At 39.9% G+C, this 27281-nt stretch overlaps 1 protein-coding gene across 5 annotated transcripts in view; it reads right to left on the reverse strand.

Moving 5' to 3' along the window:
* The window catches only part of cntln (centlein, centrosomal protein), a 185409-nt gene that overhangs the window by 37219 nt on the left and 120909 nt on the right, over positions 1-27281 (reverse strand). For all 5 annotated transcript variants that reach the window (XM_054778873.1, XM_054778874.1, XM_054778872.1 and 2 more), the window contains 5 exons: positions 19842-20015; positions 16202-16299; positions 7666-7792; positions 3476-3613; positions 2218-2403 (listed from right to left, as the gene is read on the reverse strand). In XM_054778873.1, coding sequence (XP_054634848.1) covers positions 2218-2403; positions 3476-3613; positions 7666-7792; positions 16202-16299; positions 19842-20015 — 723 coding nt within the window. The remainder of the gene's footprint in view (positions 1-2217; positions 2404-3475; positions 3614-7665; positions 7793-16201; positions 16300-19841; positions 20016-27281) is intronic.

Below are 27281 nucleotides of genomic sequence, written 5' to 3' on the forward strand. Positions count from 1 at the left end.
GTCTTTCATTTACAGCCTTAATAGATATTCACTGTCACTAGTGGAGGGTTACATTTAATTGACCTAATCCCTGCATATGAAATAATGTGGAAAGAGATTAAGAAGGGAATTCATCACCCCATTTCGAGCCGCAGGAGGAACTACATAACACACACACACACACACACACACACACACACACAGTAGGTGCTATGTGTGTGTGTGTGTTTGTTGAGAGCTCTTAGCCGGAGCTAGCAGCACAATCACTATAGCCAGAGGGCCAATTTAGACAAGGAGAGGATTAAGGCATAGCGATGGGGATCAAATGAGCAGCTAAAAAGACATCTTCAATAATAACTAGCTCCGTCTGAACCTTTTCACACACACGCACGAGGGCACAAAGGGCCCTTCAAAAACACAAGAAGCGTCAAGGAGGAGAAAATGATCTACGTTCATTAGACACGCCACAAAATGCATTCGAGGGGAAGGGTATTTAAGGTTATTGTGGTTAAATAAACAGTCTAAATAATAATAAACAGTCAAAAGCCAAGTTGCCTTGCACACAACAATAAACTTACAGTATGTGCGCCAGTGGATTTCAAGGCCACCTTTTTTTTTTTTTTCTTTTTTTTTTGCAGTGCCTGAGGCGTGTGGGGCTGCTGCCACACAATAAAAAAAAAATAAATAAAAAAAAATCTCTGCATACACATTCAGGCACAACCACAACAAAAAAACAAGCTCATAAAGACACTGAGACACATCTATACACAGACACACACACACACACACACAGCCCTCCAGTCTTGATCAATACATGACAAGAGTAAATCTCCTCCGGACGTAAGGCAGCCCAATCAAAGGGCTGGCTGTTCTTATAGGGGATCACAGCAGCTAGGGGCAGGCACACAATGATGTGAATCCTCAACAACATCACAATGGCCCCCACCCTGCCTAAGGTTATGGGAAACAAAGGTGAGACGCAATGTGAGCACTTTCAACTGTATTTCAATATTTCTGTAAATAAAAAATAATCCATCTTCTCTTCATAGAATACATGTACAATAGATCCCATGTATGTGTCCTTGGCATATGGATGTCTTGTGTATACCCGAGTAACATAAACAATCAATAGGCAGCAGTTTGTCCAGCACTGCTCCATCCCACTTCTGACACCATTTGCCACTGTAGAAAAATTGCGCAGACAACTGTAATGATGGCCCCCGTCACACAACCGCCGACTTGATGAGAGGCTAAATGCACAAGGATCCCCTGTGTAAAGGGTCCTCACCCAGCTCTCACCAATTACAGTTGGGGTCTTTCCCAAGGGACACCTATTCCAAGGCCTCTTCCAACTGAGCACACCACGAATGGCCTCTATGTTAACGTCCCACTTCTGACACCCTTTTGTCACAAGATCCAGATTGTGAACACATCCCTTTCTGAAGACATGCACGTGTCCTACACATCCTCCTTGTGCCACACTCATCTCTGAGATAAACTGTACAGGGATATTTCTCAGAGGTCTTGCCGACTAGGCAAACCACAGATGGCCTCGCGGTTAAACATCCAACTTTTGACACCACTTTGACTGACGTTTGTGGACAAACATGCCTTTTAGGAGATGGCTCCATGTCCCTTCACAGGTCGCAGGTTTCCAATTGCCTCACCCATCTCTGGGGTTAATGGAACAGTGGTCTTCCCACTTCCCATTTGTCATAAAACTCTTTGGATGAGTGCTCATCTCAGATTTGATCTCAGGTTTGTTGGAAAGATGCAGTCGGAAAAGGAGTGAGGCGATTAAAGCCCTTATCCACCAAAAATCGGATGAACGCTAACCGCAAACCGCCACCAAACCATGTGCATGATTTATGTATGTGCAGAAATAGACACCACTATCTCTGCCTAGCTCCTTCTTTCTTTGACAGACAGCTGTCAGCACAGCAGAGTTGCCGGGGGACACTCTTTATCAGTCTGTGCCAGATAAACAAACACACCTCCAGATGATGGATTACATCTTCACAAAAACAACCATGCCAGTTCTCCCAATCTCTCATTTATCTGCTTGTGATGGCCTTTATCTCCTTATGCATTAAGAAAAAAAAACGCATAATAACATCAATCTTCTATTGCTTGTCCAGGGGAAGAATTTGCAAGTCCTTGACAATGATTTAAGACGTGCTAGATGATTCAATGCTGCACCCCCTTGGCCTTTGATGAAGCGGCCCTTTAGCGGAGCACCTTGATAAAAGAGTGAAGCTGCTCCAGCTGGGAGGAGGCCTGGCTGAGCTGCCTCTGAAGCCCGTCCAAAGCTTGGGAGCTCTGCTGGGTCAGTCTCTCCATTTGCTCAGTGGCATTGTGTTCCAGAGTGGCCAAGGCCTGCTCGCTGGCTCCCACGCGAGTCTGGAGGGCATGAACGCGCTGCTCCTGGAACAAAAACACATCAGGAAGGACTGGTTGGTTATTTGTAAAAAAAAGAAGATGGAAAGTCTGCATTTTGTCTGTGCAACATTAGTGGAAATTTTAAATATAAAGCGAAAACATGTATTAAAAAAAATGTTGTTAGAATGGCTTATGTCAAAGAAGTTAATGCATTTCCTTATTTAGATAGGGGTGTCTGTTTACTATTACTCTCTACTGAGAGTACCAGGTATTTATTTGAGCAAGGTATTACCTTGAGAAAAGGGCTTTAGTTGTACAACTGAGAACACACCCAGTAAGCAAGCCATTTGTTGTTTAGAAGGTGATGTCTAATCAAGTTTGCGCATGCAGTACGGCTGTAAGACCATGCTGATGTGTATTTTGTTTTTTGTATGTTTTGACATACAATTAGTTTGTATTGTTTAAGGTATTAAAAAGTTTAAGGAAGCTAAATTTAGGACTTTTTAGGGCATTTTTTTGTGGCCACTTGCTTTACCCTGTGTGCACTTGCGACATGGCTGTAAGCCCATGCTGATGTGTATTGTGTTTGTTGCACGTTATGATATACTTCCAGTTCATGGTATTTAGCGATTTAAGGAAGCCAAATTTAAGACTTTTTAGGACAAATTTTGAGGCCACTTGCTTTTTCTTTATTTTTTTAACTCCATATGTTATCCTATTTTTTCCATATTTGATGTTGCAAAAGACCTACCTAATCTATACTCAACAAAATGAAATATTGATTTAAATCACTATTTCTCTTGTCTGTCAGATCGACACAACTGGACAACAATGTGAGATTTTTGAAGACCTTTAAAGGCGCATTTACAGTATAGATTCATATTTAAGGATGACAAGCCTTATTTTAGAGGCCTCATTATAGAAAGTGCACATGCTTGTTAACAGGTTAGTTATACAAAAAAAAACTATCCAACCAAATGCAAATTAATAGGTATTACGTGGATTAAATGTGGATTAAGATAGAGGTTTAGGTATATTTGTCATCCTTGTATGTGTTGAACAAGCTGAAGTTACAATATAATAGAAGATTTAAATAAGTTTTGTACAAATCCAGAACCTTTTTTTCCAAGTCGTCCTTTAGTTTGGTGCAGGAGGCCTCATGCTGGCTTTTCTCTGTGGTAGCCACAGTCAGTCTCCTCTTTAGCGACTCAATGAAGGCCTTTCTGTTGATGGCTTCCTCAGATAACGACTTGACCTGCAAAGAGGAAAAGGATGACACCATTTATTTCCAAATAAAACCAGTGCACTGTGGTTACAAGTAAATATGAATGACTGTACACAAACATGGCCTGGCCCTGCAACCTTGACATTGACAAATGCCATTATGCATTGCTGTTCACTGTTTAGCTTGATCAAATTAGGTGCAAATGACACCGCACTGCTCCACGCATCAGACTGGTCGGTTCTAACCTAATATTCTTTTTTAAATGTGGTGACTCATGCGGCTGTTATTGCATCCTTTGGAACTTGCGTATCAATCAGGTAAATGATGTCATCACTGGCTGAATTTGACTGCAGATGAGATGTGTTGTGTGTTCACTGTGCAACAATTTGCAATGTTTAACAGCCAGTGATGACATCATTTACTTGATTGATACGCAAGTTCCAAAGGATTCAAGAGTCTTACTCTTATCACGGTAAGAATTCTATAACAGTGCTTTTGTCATAATGCTTTTAGCAGCATTCACGCTAATACAATGATGAGCAGAGACAAAAGTCGGACATTTTGAGTTCAAACAACGATTTATGGAATAATATGCTTCAAAATTTAAGAAAACAAAAACAACAAGGCAGTTTATGAAATCTCTTGTACAGTACTCCCTTGTTTATCGCGGTTAATTGGTTCCAGACAGCAATAAGTGACTTTCCACAAAGTAGTATTCCTTTATAAATGGAATATGTTTGCAGTTATGGCATAGAAAACCTTTTTATGATCTTCTAAATGCATTTTTTTTTAACATTATTAGAGCCCTCTAGACATGAACACCCATGTAGTCACCTGTAAATTGATATTACCCAATATAGTAAATATAATCAAAGAAAATAAGCCATTTAAGATGGTTTATCTTGCAGGGGGAAGCAGACTTGATGCCGGACAGGAAGTGACATCAGAGGTTCAGAGTTGCGTTTTAGCTTGTTGCGGACTATGGCCACAATTATTATATGATAATGATTATTATTATCATTATGTTATTATTATTGTGCCACATAATAATAATAATAATAATGTTGACCAGTAGAGGGCACTGTGGACTGTGGATAAAAGTTGTACAGCACTACTAGGCTTGTTATTATCATGGTTCATGGTTCATGGTTTTAATTCATCCTGAACATGCATATGAGTCAAACACTAGCACATCACATAGTACAATTCACAATTTTGCATGTCCAAAAAGGAGTAGTAAGAAGCAAAGCTTACTTAATCCCACCCCTCATCAGTTTCACATCAGTTGCAATACATTTATTCACCTCTTGTTCTTCCAAGTGTACTTTGTAGGTCTACGTGACAATGTAGTGCAATCATAGCCAAAGTTTTTACTTACTAAAAGGAAGCTAGAGGCTTAATAATAACTGATAGAATATATCCACGACCCACAGAACAAAGCTGTGCTAGTAATGTCTTACGCTTGTTTTTAATATTTTACTTTTTATACGAGTGTCATTACAGCTTTAGTTCATCAGGGAAGCAGCTAGGGGCAGGCACACAATGATGTGAATCCTCAACAACAGGGAAGTGACGGTGGGCGTCCCGAGCAGGAGAGCTAGGCTCAGTGCTAACTGTGAGTTTCGAGAGAGTTGGGAAGTGTGTTTATGTTGGCGTGGATGTAAAGTCCTGCAGTGTTCTCCGCTGTTAATAAAGCCATTAAAGTGCATCGGCGACGTGAGTCTCTCCTTCACCACAACAAGTGGCATTACAGTATTGACCAGTGCACACCAGGAAATAAACGGTGTCATTTCTTACAGGCATTGGCTGGACAGCTATGTAGTGGGGCTTGTTTAACCTTTGCCTTGTTGGCAAGCAGGAAGGAGAGACGATGCTGAGAGATGTGTGTGTGTTCTGAGCTGCTGTCCGGTGGCCGCGTTCAAGAAATAAAGTTGGCAGAAGAAACAGGAGAAGTTTCCTTCTTTGCTTCGGAGCTGAATAACACTGACAAGTTAACAGACTAGTAGCGAACGGACAAGAAGACGGCTTTTTTGTGTCGAATACAGAAGATGAGGACTTTGATGGATTTGTGGATGAGGATTGATGAAAAATAACGTGAGTACATTCTAAAATACTTCAATTAAGTACAACCGAACTCAGTTTTGCTCCCGCTGCCGCATGCATGCTAGCGTATGTCTTTTTTTTTTATTGTAGCGTCGCTGGAAGCACGTCCTGTTCCCAGCCTACTTTGCGGCAATGTTTTGGTGCAAATGCTCTTAAAGTTACATGTTTGACCAGGAAATAGCAAGCTCAAAAGAAGACGGCTTTTTTATGTGGAACAACTGACAGTTTGTGTGGACTCAGTAATTACAGTCTACACAGACGGCTTCATTGATTGAAAAACGAAACTTTTTCGTGCAAACTTTTTTCGTGCATGAAGCTTGAGTTGGTAATTTGGCCGCTATATGCAGTCAGATATTGACCAAGGGAGACAAAATGGGTGGATGCTGGCTGCGTTGGACAGGTGACTGCTATACACAGGGTCTATAACATGTAAATTTGCTGCGGGGGATTTTTCAGTGGCTGCTATAGGCAGGTGGCCGTTCTATAAAGGTGGCCGCTAAGACAGGTTTGACTGTATTTTATACCTTGTCATTGCCGGTAGAGTTAATAGTTTTTATGATGGCGACTGTTTGAGCCTGGAATACTCGTAGCTATCGTCAGAGGGTAATTTGATTTGCTGTATTGTAGTTTTATTATACAGTGTTTCATTTATCTTTACACATGCCTGTAGAGTTAATAAAGATTTTTTGATGGCAACAGTTCATGCCTGGGCTCGTCATCACTAAAGGGTGATTAGTTTTACTTTATTTTAGTTTGATGGTATAGTAGGGGTGTTATGAGATCTTGCAAGGTTAAAAGGAGAAAGCTATCTCGTATAAAAAAAGCACCTAAACTAAACTTTAATATCACATGAAAAAAAAAAAAAATTAATCACACGATACATGAAAATAAACTCAATAATTTTGCCGCTATCAATATATTGCCATGTGCATAGTGTGTTTTCCTCTTATTTCGCCTCCAAACAGGCAGGAAGAGGTTTCACTTTCACTTGTTGTCAGCCCCTGGGCGTGTTTGCGCCATCAAACAACAGTTTGAACAAAGTGAGCCCTCTTGTCAGTCATACAGTCTCTCTGTTTCTGTGAGGGGAGGCGGGGCCGCTAGCATACACACAGCAAAAGAGTGTTGCCTCGTGAGGAGCAATGTAGGTAACATAGAAGCAATCAGGAGGGAAAAAGATGCTTACAAAGCCAAATGTCACAGCTCCCGGTAGATGGGAGTATTTTGGCTTCCTACCAAATGAGCAAGGTGACAATGTCTTGTCCTCGCAGACCCAATCGCCTTTATTGTCTCGCCTCATGGCACCCCTATTGTCTTATCTGTACGCTATACTTGCCTGTAGAAATGATAAAGATTTTTTAATGGCGACACTTTATGCCTGGACAAATCATCTTTAAAATTCGATTAGATTTACTCTTTTATTTTTATATTATTTTTGTTTTATTGTACAGTAGTTAACTAATCTGTACTGTTCACTTGCCTGTAGAGTTAATAAAGGTTTTTTGATGGTGACAGTTTCAGCCTGGAATTGTCATCTATAAAGAGTGATTGGCTTTACTTTATTTTAGTTTTGTTGTGCAGTGGATGTTGTGTCTTTACTCTTGCCTGTGCAGTTAAACGTTTTTCTGATGGCCACAATGTGATCCTGCAACAGGTATCCTCAACTTGTGCATTTGCAAACTGTGATGAGTTTTACTTGCTGTTAACTCATCTTTACACTTGTTTGTAGAGTGAAGAGAAGATTTATCATAGTGAAAGTTTGCGCCTGGAACAGGAATCTTCAAAGCGTTACCCTATTTTTAGTTTTATTTCGCAGTGGTTAACTTATCTTTATACTTACCTGTACCATTAATAAAGTTTTTACAAATGAATCACTTTTCATTATTTCCTATCGGGTAACTTGAAATCAGAACGTCTTAGAAGCCAACCATCATCACAGAATGTTTTGTTTTCATTACTGTGACTGATGTATCTTAAGGCACCTTCTTCTCCAGCTCCTCCACCTGGCTGCGGTAACTCTTTTCCATGTCTTGCAGAAACTTCAGCCTGGTCTTCAGGTCATCCACCAGCTGCTTTTTCATGCCTGCGTCTCGCTCGGCGTGGCTCGCTCTGCACAGATAAGATATAGTTGCCGTGAATGACCATGCACAAGCAATCGTTTAGACACAGCAGAGAATTGAATACACACAGAACGCTGGCAGGCAGTGTGTCCCCATGCAGTTCAGCAAGCAGGCATGACAGCTCATTATGACAACTAAATACACCAGTAGGCTGCTTGGAGATGGTAGAGGTGCTGAATTAAAGATGCATCCCAACAGCGCATATTAAATGGAGTGCTCTGTCAAGGAATATTGTGACTGGGTGCCCCCACCGCCCTTGTTGACAAACAGCATTTTGAATCAGCAGTGACACTGCTTAGCAGACTGTAATCAATGAATGTAAATGTTTAAATTACGCTCAGGATTGCAGCAGTCACATACAAGAACACATCACCAGGGAGTCTGAGTATGGATGACAGAAATGTTTGTACGCTGACAATAATTCCCTTGAGAGGCACGTGGGCTGCTCTGCACCAGATGTTTGGATTTTAACTAAATACATCCTACGTCACTTCTCATTTCTATTACCAGGCATACTGACATGTTTGATTTTTCACCATTCTAAGGAGCAACTGTATACCATTGCAGCTGTGCAGTGACAAATGACCATGTAAAAAAAAAAACAACACACACAGCTTCAAACGCTTTTCCTTCCCAATAATTTTAAGAAAGGAATTATGCAACAAAAAAAAAGACAACACAAAACTTTGTATTTAGTTAACTTCATTTTTGCTACTGATGTGGTAATTTAGTACACCTCTATTTTTAATTCCACTTTTAACATTGCAAGAGTTTGACAATAACGCTACAACAATAAAGACATATTTTTGATAATATAGTTGAAATATTATTAGACAAAAAAACAGTTGAATAAATCTGAAATAATTTGACCATAAATTCATAATATTATTAAATTAATAATATTAAAGGGGAAAATTGGCCTAGTGGTTAGCATGTTGGCCACACAGTCAGGATCCCTCCTGGGTTCGAATCTCCGTTGGGCATCTCAGTGTGGTGTTTGCATGTTCTCCCCGTGCGTGTGTGAGTTTTCTCCGGTTTCCTCCCACGTTCCAAAAACATGCATGTTAGGTTAATTGGATACTCTAAATTGTCCATAGGTATGAATGTGAGTGTGAATGACTGTTTATATGTGCCCTGCGATTGGCTGGCGACCAGTCCCGGGTACCCCGCCTCTCGCACGAAGTCAGCTGGGATAGGCTCCAACATACCCGTGACCCTATTGAGGATAAGCGGCATAGAAAACGGATGGATGGATGGATGGATAAAGCGGAAAATATACAGTGGTATGAAAAAGTGTTTGCCCCCTTCCTGAGTTCTTATTTTTTTTGCATGTTTGTAACACTTAAATGTTTCAGATCATCAAACAAGAGAGAAAAAAATCCCAACCTACATGGCCCTGTATGAAAAAGTGATTACAGTGTATGAATGCTACTACAGGCCAAGCCTGGCCCTTTTAGAAGAATTGCATTATGGGAAATTGAGTGTCTATCTCTTCCCTCTCTCGTCTGTCTTCACCGCCCATTGTTTTCTGCGTGCTGATTGGCTGTAGACCATAGTCAATCAATCTTTTTTTTTTTCCTTCATGGCGTTCTGCCATGTCTCCGGTGTCATCGCTGGCTTGTTTGCTTGCTAGCTTGTAAATGAAACTTTGGTTTGTTTAAAGCAATATGTTTTAACAAGGATACAAAAATGCTCCATTACGGCGTAACGGCGCCAGGACGAAAAGGCACGGCCACAGGAGTGAAATATGTGTGAGTGTCTTAATCATTTCTGTATTGATCATTAAGGTTGATCATTAAAATTCAAATGAAGGTTTGAACTTTTTTGTGAGTGTTTGAACAAGAGATACAGTGTAAATGTGAGAAAATGTTACTGCCTGTCTGAAAAAAGTGTATAAAGTGCATGGTGAGGGGTTTCACAGCCTTAAAACATATAATAAGTGTAAAAAAATGAAGTTGGCTACTTCGCGGATTTCACTTATTGCGGGCTATTTTGGGAAAAACGATAAACGAGGCAACATTGTACTTCATATCACTTGTATTTCAATATGTTTTGACTAATAATAGACCAGAGTCTACCATGAAACACTGATCATTTATTAATTAACTCATTTCTGAAAAAAAAAAACACGATATAGCGAAGGAGCAATAATTGAACCGCAATATTGAGAGGACAACTGTAATATAATCATATACATTGGTTTATAAATATTTCTTAAAAAATAAATATGTAACATGAGTAACTCACAACATCCCAAATTTTTTATCATCCAATCTATAAGTGGTGACAACAAAATATTCTATATGGATATCGTGATTATGTCATGTCAGCTATGTGTTACAGGTGACAAAGTGTATTATTATTAATATTATCATTATTACTATTAGTTATTGTAGTATCAACTTTTTGCTACTTTCTCATCTTTTATTTTTTTATTTTTCTTGTTGAATTGTATTTTTACAATGTGGCCGAGGGCTAAAAAAAAAAATAAAATAAAATCTTGTAGGCCAACAAAGGGTTCCTGTGTCACACTTTGGGCACCCCTGACTTAAGGGAATTCAAATACACACAAAACGGGATAAGGATGCAGCATATTGTTATTTTCTTGTATTTCAAAGATCTAGTGAATTTCAAGGCCAACCCCATACTGGCCAACACTGTTTTCAAACTAAATAGATGATGCAACGCTCGAGCAAACACTTTGGTGTAAGTAAATGTCCCTGTCTCCCTTGGTGAACGACAGCCTAAGGGCAGACTGGCTGAATAAATGTGAGCTTGTCCTATTGGAGTGACATTAAATTAAATAAGAGGGGAGTCTTGCCTGGGGAGTTTGGGGGTGGAAAGAGTGGTGCTGCTCACTGCTGCTACCCCATGGATTTGTCCATTAATGAGAAAACCCATATTGAGCCTTTCGGATGACTGTCTGGTGTTGACTTAAAGATGAAGAGCGCCAATAAGGGCCCCTGGCGTCTTCCTCTGCTCCGCCGCTAATGGCAATTAGATGGACAACATTTATTTTAGATGTTCCCTTCGTCTTCTTGTGCAGGCCAAAAAGAATAGTGGATGAAAAAGAATGAGGGATATATGGTACGGTGCTAGGTCTCTGCAGCGTGTGATCTGTATTTATGAGAGTTAGCAAGAAAAGGCTGAAAAACTACACTCCGATCACTCGCCACCTTTGTTCTCTTTGTTCTGCCGCTTGTTGCAGCAATATTGTTCATCAAACATGCGTGCATTGTAATGATAACAGGAGTGTTAAGAATGGAGCGAGAGCGTGTGTGGACACTTGATGTGGCTGATAGACAACAGTTCATAAGATGAAAGAAGCACCTTCATAAATAAAGCAGCGCCACAGTGCCCGGATATTGACTGAGGACATGCCGATGTACTTTGAAATTCTTTTTTTTTCCCCCTTCTTCTTTAAGTCGAAGCAGCCCGGGTCCCTGTGTGTGCTGAAATGTATATTTCAGAGGAGTCTAGACATGTCTTTCATTCTGAGAAGAGGGTCCCTCCATGGAGGCAAACGAAGGGGTGGGCTCCAAGAGATGGCGAGCTACAAATGTGTGCGTGTGTGTACGTGAGTGTGTTTGTGAGGTGTCGTGGAAACTCAGTGGAAGGGATGTTCGCTCTGTTTGGCTGTGATCCGCCGGTGCTTTGGTCACATCCAAACACAAGGCACTCCCACTGTGATGGTACACATGCCCTGGATGCATTATTGAGGACGGCAGGCGCACGACACAGCATGCTTGACAAACAGGGAAGGAAGAAGGTCTTCAGAGATGAAACCCTAACAGTAGAAGGACGATACTACTTTCTACTTTCAAATGTTTCTTAGGTCACACATTTCAGAATTGTAGCAAAATTTGTTTATTTACATCTTTTTAGAAATGCTGGCTGTACTGTTAGGAGTATTTTGTGTTATCACTGCAGTGTAAAAGATACAAGGGTTGATCAATTAATCTGAAGCTTGTTGTTTCAATTGTTTCAATAGTTTCAACAGTCATGTAATCTGATGCTAGGGCGGTTCAAAATTTTTGCACAGAGGGCCGCATACTGAAAAATTAAAGGATGTGGGGGCACTTTAACTAATATGTGAACTCTGATGGAATTTTTTATCTGAAAGTTGGCTACATTTTGTTTTAATTTTACACAAATATGGGAACCACTCAGTAAGACGTACAGAGTAAAGTGTTTAAATGGTTTCAGAGTAGGCCTACAAATGTAGGCGCACTTCTGTTTGATGAATTTTGAGGTTGTAACAAGTTTATAAGTTGTGTAGAGTTTTGTGGCTCCCGACAATTTATTTTTTTTTTACTGAAAGGGGTGGCAAAATGGCTCTTTTGATGGTAAAGGTTGCCGACCCCTGCCCTAGACAGACCAACTCAATATGAACCAAACACAAACAGTTAGTGGTTTGGGCCACAACATATCAGAAAAACATGTCAATCACTGTTTTCCAAAGTCAAAGCTGATGTGTGTGAATATCTTGTTTTGCCTCAAATAAAAAGATAATACGTCTGCTTTCATGGATGTCCAAGGAAATTAAAAAATATTCACTTTTGAGAAGATGAAATCACAGCATATTTACATCAAAAATTGAATATCAAAATAGCTGTTGATTAATTGGATAATTAATTAATCATCAATTAATTGTTGCAGATCTAAAAGATACTTACAGTGCTGTGTTCACAGGAATTCCACCATAAACTTCAGCTTTACAGATGCCATGCATCCTCTGCGTATACTTTAGTATCTGTTATAATAATATAAAAATAAAGGCTAGCTGATGACTTACTTAAGTTGACGTTGCACTGGGCGATTCACTGAGGCACGGCGTCAACAAAAAGCGGAGTTCACTATTTCAGGAAGTATGGTATAACAGTGTACAATCCCACAAGACTTCAGTTCAGTGAGTTTTTTTGTGGCTTTATTTGTGACACAAGGATGTTACAGTGTATGACTGAAGGGGACTATGCTGTAAACTTCAGCTTTACAGATGCCACGTCTGCTACTGAGGATGTCGACTGTGACACATGGTGGCATCAGTCATAATACATTTAATTACAGCTGACTGAAGTTATTCAAGGTGCGGAGTTTACTTATTTAAGGGTGATTATGATTATATAGGGTTGTTACGGTAATTGAGGCATGGTGTCAATAAAAGCAGAGACTACTATTTGACAAAATGCGGTATAAAATCTCTCTCACGTCAACAAGCATCAAAGCATTATGTCTTCGTGCACACTGTCGGTCAAAAGTTTTAGAACACTCCAATTTCTCTGGAGGAAAAAACTAAATTTTTGAGTGCTAAGACGTTCTGTCTCTCTTCCATTGTTAATTCCCTTTTTTCTTGCCATTTTTGTATCAACAAATGACTTTCTACAGTACAACACTGTTCCACTGATGTTGACGAGGGTATAGTACCAGTGTGTTCCGAACACTGTTTTTATGCAGACAGAGGAGGTAGTAAGTACTCCAGAACTTGGAACACCTGTAGGGATTAGTTGCACCAACTGCCAAGGCTTGATCAATCATCAACATAATTCTGAAATACACATTATTTTTCAGTTTTGGGTAACCTTACCTTTTTTTTTTAAACCTCTGGCACTTACCTTTGTACCATTTCAAGCTATTCATCGGACTTGAACGACTTAAATTTCAATAAATAACTGGACAAATATGTTTTGCTTTTCCTTTGTTTTTGGTTTTTTTTTAATGAAAAGCATGTTACCTGACTTAAAGAAACATCCACAATCCTTATGTGAGACATGAACACACGTCTTTCTCTTTTCTGTGTTTTAAAGATATCAAAACAGATAAAAACAGCCAGCTCATTACTGCACATATGTGACATACTTATTCCTCCTATAAAGTTGTCTGAAAAAGTCTCCAAAAAGCGGCAACAACGCTCAATTTACATATAATCTGGTGTGCATATTAACCAAGGTGCAGCAACATTGTTATTATCATTATTATTGTTAACATTGTTACGCCAATCAAACTACTTTACTGACGTATCGACACTTAGAGTAGCCATAAGACACCAGCCAGCTACTAGCAGGCTAGCGATTAGCTTCATCACAGACTCGCCCATACCGTGTCAGTGTCGCTCTCAAAACGCATTAGAAACTACCAAAAGGTAAGGTTACATATTCGAGATGCCGCCACTGCCGCTGTGTTTTTATTTCTGAGCTTGGAAAAGTTAACGCTATGTGTAGGCATTTATTTCTCTGACGTTGCTATGTGAAATCAATGTGTCAAGCAAGGAAGGTCCGGTAATGCGTAGAATTGCCGAAATTGCAGCACTTTGGAAACAGTGTTTATAAAATGTGCTATATAAATAAAGTGGATTGGAAATACACAAAATACTGTAAGTATTACATGTTATCATGATTGTACCTGCTACTACACGGTCACAGCATGTATATAAAACCTTGTTGGAGGTTTTTGGAGGTGTTTTAAAAGTTGTAGGCGGCACAGGTGCATCCCATTTTGTGCAGTACTGCGTTGTCGCTTTTTATCTGCTTTAATATTTAATGTTTAAAACGCGCAGAAAAGAGGAAGACATGTTTCACATAAGGATTGTAGATGAGAAAAGTGCGGTTTCCTTTAAGTGGACTTCCACAGATGCATTTATTTGAGGCAAACCGTTTATAAAAGCGGAGGCCACTATTTTGACAAAATGCGGTATATGATCTTGCAAGACTTGAGCTAAGTGAGTTAAAATGAGGGGTGTGTTTTGCTTTTTGTGGCTATTTGTGACACAAAGATGCTCTGTGACTGAAAGGGGCTCCACTGTTAATTTTAGCTTTACAGATGCCACATTTGTATCTTGCTTTTTCTTTTGCTTCATCTCCTGGCAGAACAAGGATGTTACGAAAGTTAAGGGGACTCACTTGTTCAGTGCGACTTTATACATCGTGTCATCCTTTCATAACTTCTTTTTATGCTTTTGATGGCCTTGAAACGGATTATTTTATGTCCTTTGTTTTCTGTGGGAACAGATTGTGTTTGGCCATGGAGGTTCCACTTTATATGCCTGAGACAAGGCTCAGGTTCCCCCCATGTGAAACTGTTTGCAGCATTGAATTAGAGCAGCGTAATGCGCTGGGTGCCACTCTGGGTGCACCATCTAACTCATTAGGACTCGCGGCCCACAGGCAAAGAGCGATGCTGTGTGGGTTTTTCATGTCACGGGCCAAAACGGCGCCTCCTGCGGCACACAATCGATCAATAACGCTGCTTTGATCAGCAAGTCCGGATCAGCTACCCACATAACAACAGCGGTATGACATGACACACACCAACACACATAAGAGACACCCACATGGCCACAGATGCTAATTCCTTCAGCTGTTTGTGTTTTTGCTCGCTCGTGCATAATTGTGTGAATGCTAAGAGACAACTATTCACACTAACAATTCTAATTATATCCTTGTTTGAAAAAATAAAATGCTGTCAGTGTCATTCCTGAATCAATTCAAACTGAATGAAAAAAACCTGTGTGGCTCATTTGGTATGCATGTGCTTGTGCAAACACAATAAATATTACTTGTCATGATCTCTAATAATATCGAATAATTTTTTAGCTTCTTTTTATTTTTTTTTTCTATATTAAAGTACTCAACGCAATATTTTTTTTTGCTTTTTTGGTAGCTTTAAAAATTAAGAAAACAACCCCAAAACATTATTTCATTACTGTATTTGATCATATAGTGTCTGGGATATTTTATTTACTCAACTGCAGAAAGTAGCAGTCTATTAAGTGGGCTTTATTTGTCCACAGCAATTTTTTTTTTTAATTGTAGAATCAATTTTATAAAATATTTCTTTCCCCTGAACAAATAATCTAAACATTAAAAAAATCAATAAAATAACAAGATGTATTTTCATTACAAATTAGAATATACTAAACACACTAGATTTTGGCTTTCAACGTCAGCTTTACAGACCGCCACTGCAAAAATAATAGCAGCCAAATAGTGGTACCACATGTAATTTTTTGTCATTCATGAGAGGACAGAATTTATTTGAGGTATGGTGTTAATTTTTTCAACTATGAGAGCGGATTGAGGCCACAGTGTGAGGAAGTACTGTAAAATGCTGTATCATGATAAGATTCTTGAACTCTAGCATATCTGAGGATTGCTATGATATGCTGTTGTAGATTGACCTCAGCTTTACAGATGGCGTCTTTTTTTGTGGCATGTCTCAGCAGTCACACAAAATTGCAAGTTCTAGAAGTGCATGAGCCTGCGAGCTGCCACACGGTGGAATCAAACACTGTGGATTAGAGCAGCAGCTGATAGGGAGGCAGGGTGGGGGAGGGCGGGAGAGACAAAGAGAGAGCGAGGGATGCAGGAGGGAAGAAGAGAGAGAGATAGAAGAAGTGACTAACTTGTCCTGCAGCTGGCGGAGCTTGTCCTCCTTCTCCTGCAGTTGGCCTCGCAGGGCTTTGTTAGCTGCCACCTGCCTCGTGACCTCCGCACTTGTACTCTGGTGGGGGAGGGAGAGAGGTTGCCGTGAATGTGTGTGTTAATGTGTTTCAGTGCGATATCAGGGAGGGGGTGCGACACGGCTGATGACAGGTCAGACGCAGCATGCCTCCTCATTATGGTTACAGCGGGGGGGGGGGTGCGTGCTAAAAGAGGTTAAGAGGAAAGTGTGTTTTCCAAAGTGGATGAGATAAAGGGCATTGCTCGGAAAACAATGGTTTAGAGACCTATACCACTCATTTAAAGGGACTTTTGACTTCCCTTCATGTACACACGCTTCATGTTGTTATAGCTACTATTGAAGGCAGTCTTTAAAAAGCATTGTTTCATTTCATTGATTCTTATGCCAAATGAATCGCCTTTTCACGGGCTTTTATATACTCCAAAATGTAACAAATTTTGCTGCCGTGAGCCCCAAAATTGTGTTGGTTTCTCCTCATAGATTTTTATTTTTAAGTCTCAAGAATCAAATGCTCGAAAAACACACTGTAAGTCAGCCTTTTTGGTTTGAATCAGACATTTTTAGACTCAATTCGGTCATTTCTAGGGGTCCTTTAAAAACACACTTGTCCAAGAGATTGTGCCCAATTGCTACCACATTTGAATCCTGTATACTTGGATGACGCTGATCAATGGTGATCAATGGGTGATGCTGAATCACAGAATATTTTAGTTTTCGTCGTAGTGTGCGCGCGGAGTGTGGCGGTGAACTTTGATGACCGTAAAACACAAAACTGTGTAACAAAATAACTCTGCTTCTGATATCAGATTTCATTCAAACTCTGAATTCCCACATTGAGTCTTCTGTTCAGCGCACCACCCACTTCTGTCCACCCCCAACGGCTGTGGGGGTAAGATGTCCCATTCATTGCTGTTCGCAGTTTTAATCGCTGTTGTGGTGTTACTACGCTGCGTATGCTACATTTCATCCCCCATCCCCATTACCGAAACCAAGGGAGAATTTTTCAGAACTCTTATACTGGATCTCATTAGTGGTGTTCTTAACAAAAGGGCAGGTGAGTGCATTATCAACAGTAAAAGGCAAAATTGCAAATGAATCTATGTCATATTTCTCTGCGTTTAAAAACTAGGGTTCTATCATATTCAAACAGTGGGGTATTTTGGTAAATTCCCCAATCCTCTCAAAGAAAGGTTGTCTTCGGATGATGGGTGTTTGCTCGTGCTTGTTCATTTTGCTGTTAAAGGACGTCTGTGTCTCTTGTGGCAGCATCACTAGTGAGAGCTTTTCATAACATCCCCCACATGGCATCCCTTTTTTTTTTGTGCTGTCACCTGACATGACTTTCTATGCCAAGTGTAATGACAGCAGCAATCTGCTCCATGACACTGACGAGCCGGCGAGAGCGAGGGCATGGCTTGCACCTCTCTCTCTAGCTCTCTGTGATGTGGGGCACGTCTCTACTGTTATTCCGCGGCGCTCGTCATTCTGACAGGTGCTCCCTAATAAGATCAAATGGTAAGAAATGCTAATTCGTGTTGAAATCACATGCAATTTCAGGTGATAAGCGTAAATTGAAAAGTAAATTGAAAGGCTGAAGTTTTATTTATTTTTTTAAACACTACCTGATTTTAAAAGTAAAGCCTTGAAGGAGTTTTGGGGGATTTAGTAAAATCATTAAGGATTAAGAAGTTTGATAACTTTTTGATGTAATAATACTGAATATCAGTGTATTTAATAAATTGAATCTTTTGGTAATACAGTATATTGTACATTCCCAGTGAATGAAATCTGCAATATCTATATTTTTTGTGTTTTTTTATCATTAAAGTATTAAAATATATATACATACTAATTAAAAATATGAAATTTCATAGCATCTAATACAGCAGGGCTGTGAGTGTTTCCACCGAGGCCCGCATACAGGAAAATTAAAGAATGCAAGGGGCTCCTTTGACATTCTCTACTTTTGTTGATTAACAATGCTGAAACCAATCCCATGTAGGTCAAGACATGTTAAGTAGTTACCAGAATTACTCGGATTACTTGTATCATTCATCATTTCAAGCTGTTCACGTAAAATTAAGCCTTACCGGTTGAAACTACGGGTGTCACAAGATCTTGTGTGACAAGATGTCGCAAGATTAAAATGTGACCATATTTCTCGTTTAGGCAGCCTGAAGTCAAGCAGACTGTGAGCTATGGCATCGCTACCAATGACTGTAGAGTTAAGAACAGGATTCCCGACTCGGACTCAAACGAATAAAACAGAGTAAAGTACGGCATGGAGCTGAAAGTCCGCCATGATGGGGGCTAAGCGGACAACAGAGTCCAATGTATTCACTAGCTCTGAACTGAATATTAAAATAAAGTTATATGCTGTGCGTACACTTTGATAAAATGGATAAATGTTATTTAGTGAACACAATTAATATATATGTACTGTTTACATACAAATGTGTAAAAATGTATTATACCGAACAGCAGTATGAAAGAAACGTTTTGCTTATTTTACTTATTACATTACATTTATACATTACATGATTTTACTTATTTCCTACCTTTCAGTGTAACCAACGCTTAACCAACATACAAAATAATAATAAATCATAATTGTAATTAATAAAATAAATAATAAAAAATATTTCAAAAAATATTTTTTTCCTCCCTTACAGTGTTACTAAGGCTTAACAAGCAACATTATTATTATTATTAATTATATATGATTCAGTATGTATATAATTAAACAATAAGAATATAAGAAAATAACCTGCAAGTATAGGCAGGACCACACATATGGCATCATTCATTGATATTCCAATAAACCAAATTATTAAAACAAATCTGGTTATTTTTTCATGACCATAAGGAACAACAGTAATTTGATTTAAAAGTACTTAAATTATATGGATATTTAACTGGAAGTATTTACACAATGCGACATTTATCTCTGTAATGGCATTGTTAATACATTTGATAGACTATAATCTAAATCATCATCATCACTGACACTGACATCAACTAATCACCCTGAGAAACAAATTAGCATAAAGATATATTATGTGGGAGTCCCATACAATATATACTTTAGGTTTTGGTGACTCATTTGAATAAAAAAGTCTGTTTGTCCAGTCCTATATTTTGTCAATGTTGTTTTCTTAAAAGCAATGTCACAATATTGTCTCGTGAACCCATCGTCTCGTCTCATGAGCCAGTGTGTCGTGACACCCTTAGTTGAAACCTAAGTATTGTTTTTTTTTTTTTAAGCAGGCTATAGTTTAAGTAAGTTTATAATGTTCAGTTTAGCCAGAAATGTATTGAATTAACAGTGCATTTATATATTGTGGTTTGTAGTGGTGTACAAGTGCACTGCATCATACGAAATGATGTTATGTTTATGTTACCTCATTTAACAGCTTTCAGTATGATGCAGTGCAGCGCTCCCCCACTGTAAACTACAGCCACAATCATAAACATACTACATTGTTCAATGAAAATGACCATTATTGACTTTTTAAAGGCAAAACAGCTCTATCTCATTAGGTTGTGATGTACCTAATGAAGTGTCCTATGAGTGCACTGACCCTGATTTTGGCTTGCAGTTGTTTGACCTCCGCCTCCAGGGCCCGGCAGGAGCACTCTGCATTTACTGGCGATTGCACCGTGTGATGAGGGAATGTGCTCTGTCTCCACTGCTCCAGCTCCATCTCCAGGACCTTCTTCTGCTGCTCCACACCCGCCAGCTCAGAGGTCAGCTTCTACAGAGTGAACCAAGGAATATAATTGTTGGCTTAATGGCGACTATACGCTACTAAAGATTAAATTAAAGCAAGCGAATTTCTATCTTTGTTAAGGTTAGCCAAGGAATATTGTAATGGTATAATGTGTGATACAATTCTGACTTGCACAATCATTCATCTTTACAGTACATATTTTAATAATGTTATATTAATGTTATTATTTTATAATCATAAAACATGTTTTATTATCATTATAGGCGAACTAGGGTTTGCAGAATAAGAGTCGAGAACACTAGCCATCGAGCTAGAAGTCAGAGCTGCCAACGTGATGTCCAGTGTGACTATTAAAGCGGGAGGATATGAGGTTTACTGATGTACTTTTGCACAGTTGCACCAACTGGCATCCGTTACACCTGCACAAGACTGGAATGCACTCAAAGACCATCAGCAAAAAGCTTGGTGTAAAAGAGACCACTATTGGTACAATAACCGGGAAATGGTCAACAGTCAATCACCTTTCTCACGGATGATTGTGAGAAAGGTGAGGGACCAGCCAAGATTTACAAGGGGGGAGCTGGTTAATGATGTCAAGGAAGTTGGGAGCACAGTCATCAAGAAAAGCAACTGCTCTTGAAGACATTTACAGACCTGCTTGAAGTTTGCAAATAAACACTAGAATGACTTAGACATGGAAGATTGCGATGTGGTTAGATGAGAACAAAATTTAGCTCTTTTGCATCAGCGGGACTCAACATGTTTCGAGGAACAGAAATGCTTAATATTAGCCCAACACCACAGGTGCTCACACTTTTTCAGCCTACGAGCTACTTTTAAAATGACCAAGTCCCAAAGATCTACCTCCGTCTATAAAGAGGGAATACAGTCAAACCTGTCTATAGCGGCCACTAAAGGGAAACGGCAAAAGTGGCCACTATAGGCAGGTGGCCGCTATAGGCAGGTTGGCGGCCATTTTGAATTTGTGCCCGCACATATTAACATGTCTGTGATTAGAAGCTTGTTTTTGCAGATACATATAATTATACTGTTACATGTTGACCAGTAGAGGGCACTGTGGGACTGCGGATAAAAGTTGTAAAGAACAACTAGGCTTGTTGTTCTACACCACCCACACAACAAAGCTGTGCTACTATATATACGGCAGAGTGTCATTACAGCTTTAGTTCATCGGGAAGTGATGGTGCGACGTCACGAGCAGGAGAGCTAGGCTGAGTGCTAGCTGTGAGTGTCAAGAGAGTTGGGAAGTGTGTTTATGTTGGCATGGATGTAAAGTCCTGCAGTGTTCTCCGCTGTTAACAAAGCGATTAAAGTGCATCGGCGACGTGAGTCTCTCCTTCCCCACAACAAGCGGCATTACAGTATTGACCAGTGCACACTGTCTCACACCAGAAAATAAACGGTGTCACTGTCTGCAACAAGCTCCAAAGAAGACTTTTTTTTTATGTGGAACAACTGACAGTTTGTGTGGATCTTGTGAATGATTGTGACTGAGCTACGACTCAGTAATTAAAGTCTACACACGACGGCTGCATTGATTAAAAAAACGAAACGTTTTCGTGCATGAAGCATGACGAGCCGGTAATTTGGCCGCTATATGCGGTCAGGTATTGACCAAGGGATACAAAATGGGTGGATGCTCCGATAGATCGGCCACCGATCAGTATTGTCCGATATCCGTATCATGTGATCGGCATATGCCGATAAATGCCTTTCAACGGCGATGACAAAAGCCAATGACCTGTGGCTAGCATTATTACAATCTGCACGCAGCGACCCTTTTTTGCAGTGTAGTGTCTTGCCCTAACTAACGTCTTGGGCAGAGTCGTCCTCCCACTTTCCTTCAAAACAAATGCCTTTGCCGCAGAGGCGCCACAGTAAATCTGGATGGGAGCTTAATGTCACATTTTTCATTACATTTTTCCATTTCGATTCCTAATTTCAATGCTCGCTTCACAAATACCCGCAAACACCAACGAAAAAGAAGCGGCTAAAAAGTTTGGCGTACCATCAGAAAAAAAAGAGCAGTTGGCCCAGTGCAACATTTGCAACACAATCTCATGCAAAGGTGGGTCAACATAATTAAACACCTCCGGATTCGTGGTGTGGAAATAACAAGAATACCTCGTTTTTGATGCGCTACGCTAGACTTCCTTCAAGCAGTCAGAATCAGGGAAGTCAAACAATAAATGCCGACTGTCACATGCCAATGTAACCGAGGGTTTCAGGGTGTTTCAGTGCTACGGCTCTCGGACGTAAGTTTGTTCACGTGCACAGCTAGTCAAGACACCTTATCAACCCACAAAACACACTTGTGGCCTTCAAAATAAGAGCTCCGTTAGCTACATCCTGTTTATTGTACAAAATAAGGGTGTCATAAAAAAATCGCTTACACCAACATTGAGGCAGTTAAAGTATACTATTGCTAAGTGATAACATTAGCCCGTGTACTTTTCATAGGCAAACAAGTTGTTTGATTGTGCACGTTTAAGTGGCAGCAGGATCACACACTCACTAACACATAAAAAACAGCATATGTGGAAATGCTTTTTCATTAGCTTTTCAAAAGTAAACAACTTTTGTGAAAGTGTACTACTGCAGAAAGAAACTTTTAAATTGAAGTTGAATGGTTTGGTATTTATATGCTGGTTGAACGTAAGAAAATCATAGTCAAGTTGATTAAAAAAAAAAGCTCATATCAAACAATTCAAGGAGTAATTCAGGCATTTCATTCAAAAAGAATTCTGGTTAGCACCCTCATTTAAACCATGCAAACTTTATTGACCCTAACTCTTAAAACCATCTGAATCGAGACTCGTTAGAAACCACAATCAAAACGAGGACTATGAATCGGAATTGTTCAAATTCAAACGATGCTCAACCCTACATAACACATCTACAAAGTGACGTTTATGACATGTGTGACAAATGCAATTGACCCACTCCACCTTTGCGATCGACCGGTACCTCGCGATCGATGTAATGGGCACCCCTGGTCAAACATTGAGGTGGAAACATTCTGCTTTGGGGATGCTTATCTGCTCATGGTCCGTCCATGTTGACCAACTACAAGAAACATCTGACCTCTGCACTTGCCAACAAAAGGTTTCTCCACCAAGTACTAAGTCAAGTTTCGCATGAGGTCAAATACTTACTTCTTATTTTTAACTTTTGCTCTATATCGTTTAAATTAAACCTACCATAAAAAGTCTGGACTGTTCATTATTTGTAAGGGGTGAACATACAAAATCAGCAGGGGATTCAATATTTGTTTCCCCCACTGTGCATGCTGTAATAAAAGCATTGTGAAGAAGGAGGGATGTATTGATGAGAGTAAAAAGAACATCAATGTGGATGCTTTTAACCAAATACATTCTGGTAACATGAAAATCAGGAACGCCTAATGGTACTAATAGGAGACATGATACATGACGATACACACTTGAAACCGCAGATTCCCACAGGTGAGCCCCATGTGCTGCTTATTGATATCTGCTTGCTGGCTGACACCTTTTAATAGAATCCCTCTTGTTTTAGGTTTCCCGTGTTCTATTGAAGAAACCCGTCCAACTCCCCCGAGGGAGGTAGGGTGAGGGTGATGGAGAGACGGAAGGATGCGGTGGCAGTGTCGGGCGAATTAAGAGTGGCATTGATGACACTTCCTGTAAGACAGGCTTTGATTTCACAAGCCAAATTCAGCCCTGCTGAGACATGACACTGACATGGACTGATGATATACTGGCGGTCCATTAGGGCTGAGAGACAGGACACCTCTTTTGACTAACGTCGCTCAGAGTGACAGTCAATCGCATGGAAAGTATAAATAAGGCTGCTGAAATAGCCACATGTCCAAGAGTAAGCTGGACACCTGCAAAACACACACTGCAAGCAAGATTCAAACATTTTTTTTAGAGTCTAGGGCACCCTTTAATCCTGCGGTAATCCCAGTACTTTACATGAAAGAAGAATTGTCAAAAATGCCAGAAGACAGTTATGTCACCTTACATAACTTCACTGAGTCAGTATTAGCTCTATACGTAAAAAAACCCAGAAAAATCTAAGAACTGAGCAAATGTTGTTGCAACAAGCTATCAATGTATAGTAGATAGACACAATGAACTCAACCTAGACCAGAAAAATTAAGCTTTTTGGTATAATTTAATGATTATTATTATTTTTTGTATGTACCCAATTTTTTAAAATTATTTTTATAATGTCCCCAACATAGGCAAACTTAAAATACATGGTTATAGAAGATCACAATGTATCCCAACACAGCGGAACCTAGTTTAGACAGATTCTGTATTAATCTTCAAAAGAAATTCACACGTCATTAATTTTGCATTTTTCATTAATTTGTTCCACACAGGTCCAACATTACGTCATCAATTGTGCTTTTTTTCCGTTTGAAATGACCATTTATACCAGTATAAGTCATTTTTTTTTATCATTGGAAGAATTTATACCAGTATATAAAGATTATCGCTCAACCCTAAATTCAATAGTGTTTGTCACCTCAATAAGACAAGATGGAAGCAAAGAGAGTCGCAAGTGTCAGCATTTTGACAAAGAAGGTGAGAAACACTATTGAATGACAAAAGGTTCTGCTGGTTGAGCTTGCTGCCACATCGGGCCTTTAGGAACATCTTCAATGAAGGTACAATGATCATTTAAACCTTTCATTCGTCATTTATATGCATTTAAAGAATCGTTTTCTGCATGTAAAACTATAATTATAAAACTATAAAATCGTGTTTTGTACTAACATTTTTGAGAGTTAACTTCTGATGACATTATAGACGGACGACATAGCTGACTTACTGTTGCCATTTTGTTAGCTAGCTAATAGAATGCCAACAAGGAAGCATGTTTTCTGATTAAAAAAAAACAAAAAACATTGGGAACACGGTTGCACTCACGCAAACACAACGAGATGCACTCCATATTGCACGCTAATAGGAGAATACCGAGGCAAAACTGTGACATGAATTTTGGATACTCTAACTGCTGCGGATACCAACCGAGGTTCCACTGTATTTATGATACTGAAAACTGTTGTTTAAATGACATTGCATCCAAGTGGAAAAATACCCTAACTTCATAAAAAATGAAGGGTTGCCTAGCAACAATGTCAAACACAAAGCAAACTGATACTGGCTCTAGATCTACGGACTCAAAATCATATTAAAAACAACTCCAGGATTCAAAGATTTTCTCAAGACAATAGCCTCCATGAAATGATCATAGATGTCTTTTTTGGTATCACAAACATTGCATGGTGCCACAAACAGTGCACTGAACAAGGCTATCACAAACATTATGGAAGAAAATAGAGCACTGAGCAAGGCTATCAAAGCACTAAGAGAAGAGATCAAGGAGTTGCAAGATGCAAATGCAGACTTGAGTGCTGCTCTTAAGGTGATTAAAAACCCTGTCGACGATATCAAGGCTCTGCAGGACGATATTACGGTATTATTGAATGACAATGCTGCCTTGCGCGCTGCTCTTAAGGAAGCTAAAAACCCTAAAGAAAATATAGCATTATGCAAGGATGTTAGGTTTCTGCAGGATATCAGGGCATTATTGGAAGACAATGCTCTCAAAGAGGCTATAAACCCTACGGAAGCTGTCTCACACCCTGCTCTTAAGGAGGTTAAAGACCCTACGGAAGAAAATAGAGCATTATGCAATGATATTGACATTCTACAGGATGATATTCAGGCACTATTGAAGGATAACGCTGCCTTTCCCACCACCCACTTGAGGAAGAGAAAGAAGCAAAGGAAAATATTACTAAGCAAATGCAAATCTTAATTGACGAGATGGATCAGAATGCACGAATGAATGATGTGGTCATCACAGGGCCCCAAATTACACCCAGGTCAAGAGATGTTCCTTCAATAAAGCAACAGATTGCTAGCTTCCTACAATCAAAGGAGGTGGATGTAGATATCGACACTATATGGCAGAAACAACACCACACCTGTCATCATTAATTCCAAACTGCACTGCTGAAACGGAAAGAAGCTGAGAGGCAGAAACGTCTACATCAAGGGTGCCAAAGTCGTGCCATGGAGGGTCGAGACAATGCAGGTTTTCTTTCCAGATGGTCCCTAAAGCAGGTGATTTTAATGAGCAACACCTCCTTCATTTTGAGAGAAGGAGCTCATCAATTAAATCACCTGCTGAAGAAACTGGTTGGAGAGAAAACATGCAGCGTCTCGGCCCTCCATGGCACGAGTTTGACAAGTGGTCTACATGAATGCGCATCTGACAAAGCGCAATGCCGACATCGCCAAGAAAGCACAAGACTTGAGGAAGCAGGGAAAGATGAAAAGCACTTGGAGCACTAACGGTAAAATCTTCATCATTCATCAAACTAACCTAAACTAAATTCCGATGACAATAAGGACAATGGAGGATATTACCTACAAGAAAGAACCATGAAGCTAGGAGGACTGCATTCAATAACGATGACCTCGATATACCGTAATTGTTGATCAAAATCTTAAGACCAACAGGGACCTGAAACACTGGCAAAAGTTGGCAAGAAAACTTTGAAACTCCTCTCTTATTGAGCGTGAATGGAAGCTTGCGGGGTTAGCTTATTTTAGCAGCGCATGCTAGTGCGGCTGTGTGTTTACGACTCGGGCTGTATGAGTGTGTTTACACAGTGTTGTGCTTTACTGCTTGTTAATGCAAATGAGCAAGTTTTGAATGAAATAAGGACGAGAGGCACGTTTATTCTTGCTCCCAGCTCGTCTTAACCGTCAACAGACACTCAACACACTTCCAAGCTTCAAAATAAGAGCGCTTTTCACCACATAGTGTCTAATTGTGCAAACAAAATAATAAAACATATAATATAAACTCTCATCACTGCGGTACCTGGACGCATGGAGGAGATTCCAGGAGACAGGTAGTTACTCCAGGAGAGCTGGACAGGGCCGTAGAAGGTCCTTCAACCCTCAGCAGGATCAGTATCGGCTCCTTTGTGCAAGGAGGAACAGGATGAGCACTGCCAGAGCCCTACAAAATGATCTCCAGCAGGCCACTGGTGTGAATGTCAAAATGAAACAGGCTCCATGAGGGTGGCCTGAGGGCCCGACATCCTGTAGTGGGCCCTGTGCTCACTGCCCAGCACCGTAGAGCTCGACTGGCATTTGCCATAGACCACCAGAATTGGCAACTACACCACTGGTGCCCTGTGCTCTTCCCTGATGAGAGCAAGTTCAACCTGAGCACATGCGACAGACGTGAAAGGGTCTG

The sequence above is a fragment of the Dunckerocampus dactyliophorus genome, chromosome 6 (assembly GCF_027744805.1).
Source record: "Dunckerocampus dactyliophorus isolate RoL2022-P2 chromosome 6, RoL_Ddac_1.1, whole genome shotgun sequence".
NCBI lineage: Eukaryota > Metazoa > Chordata > Actinopteri > Syngnathiformes > Syngnathidae > Dunckerocampus > Dunckerocampus dactyliophorus.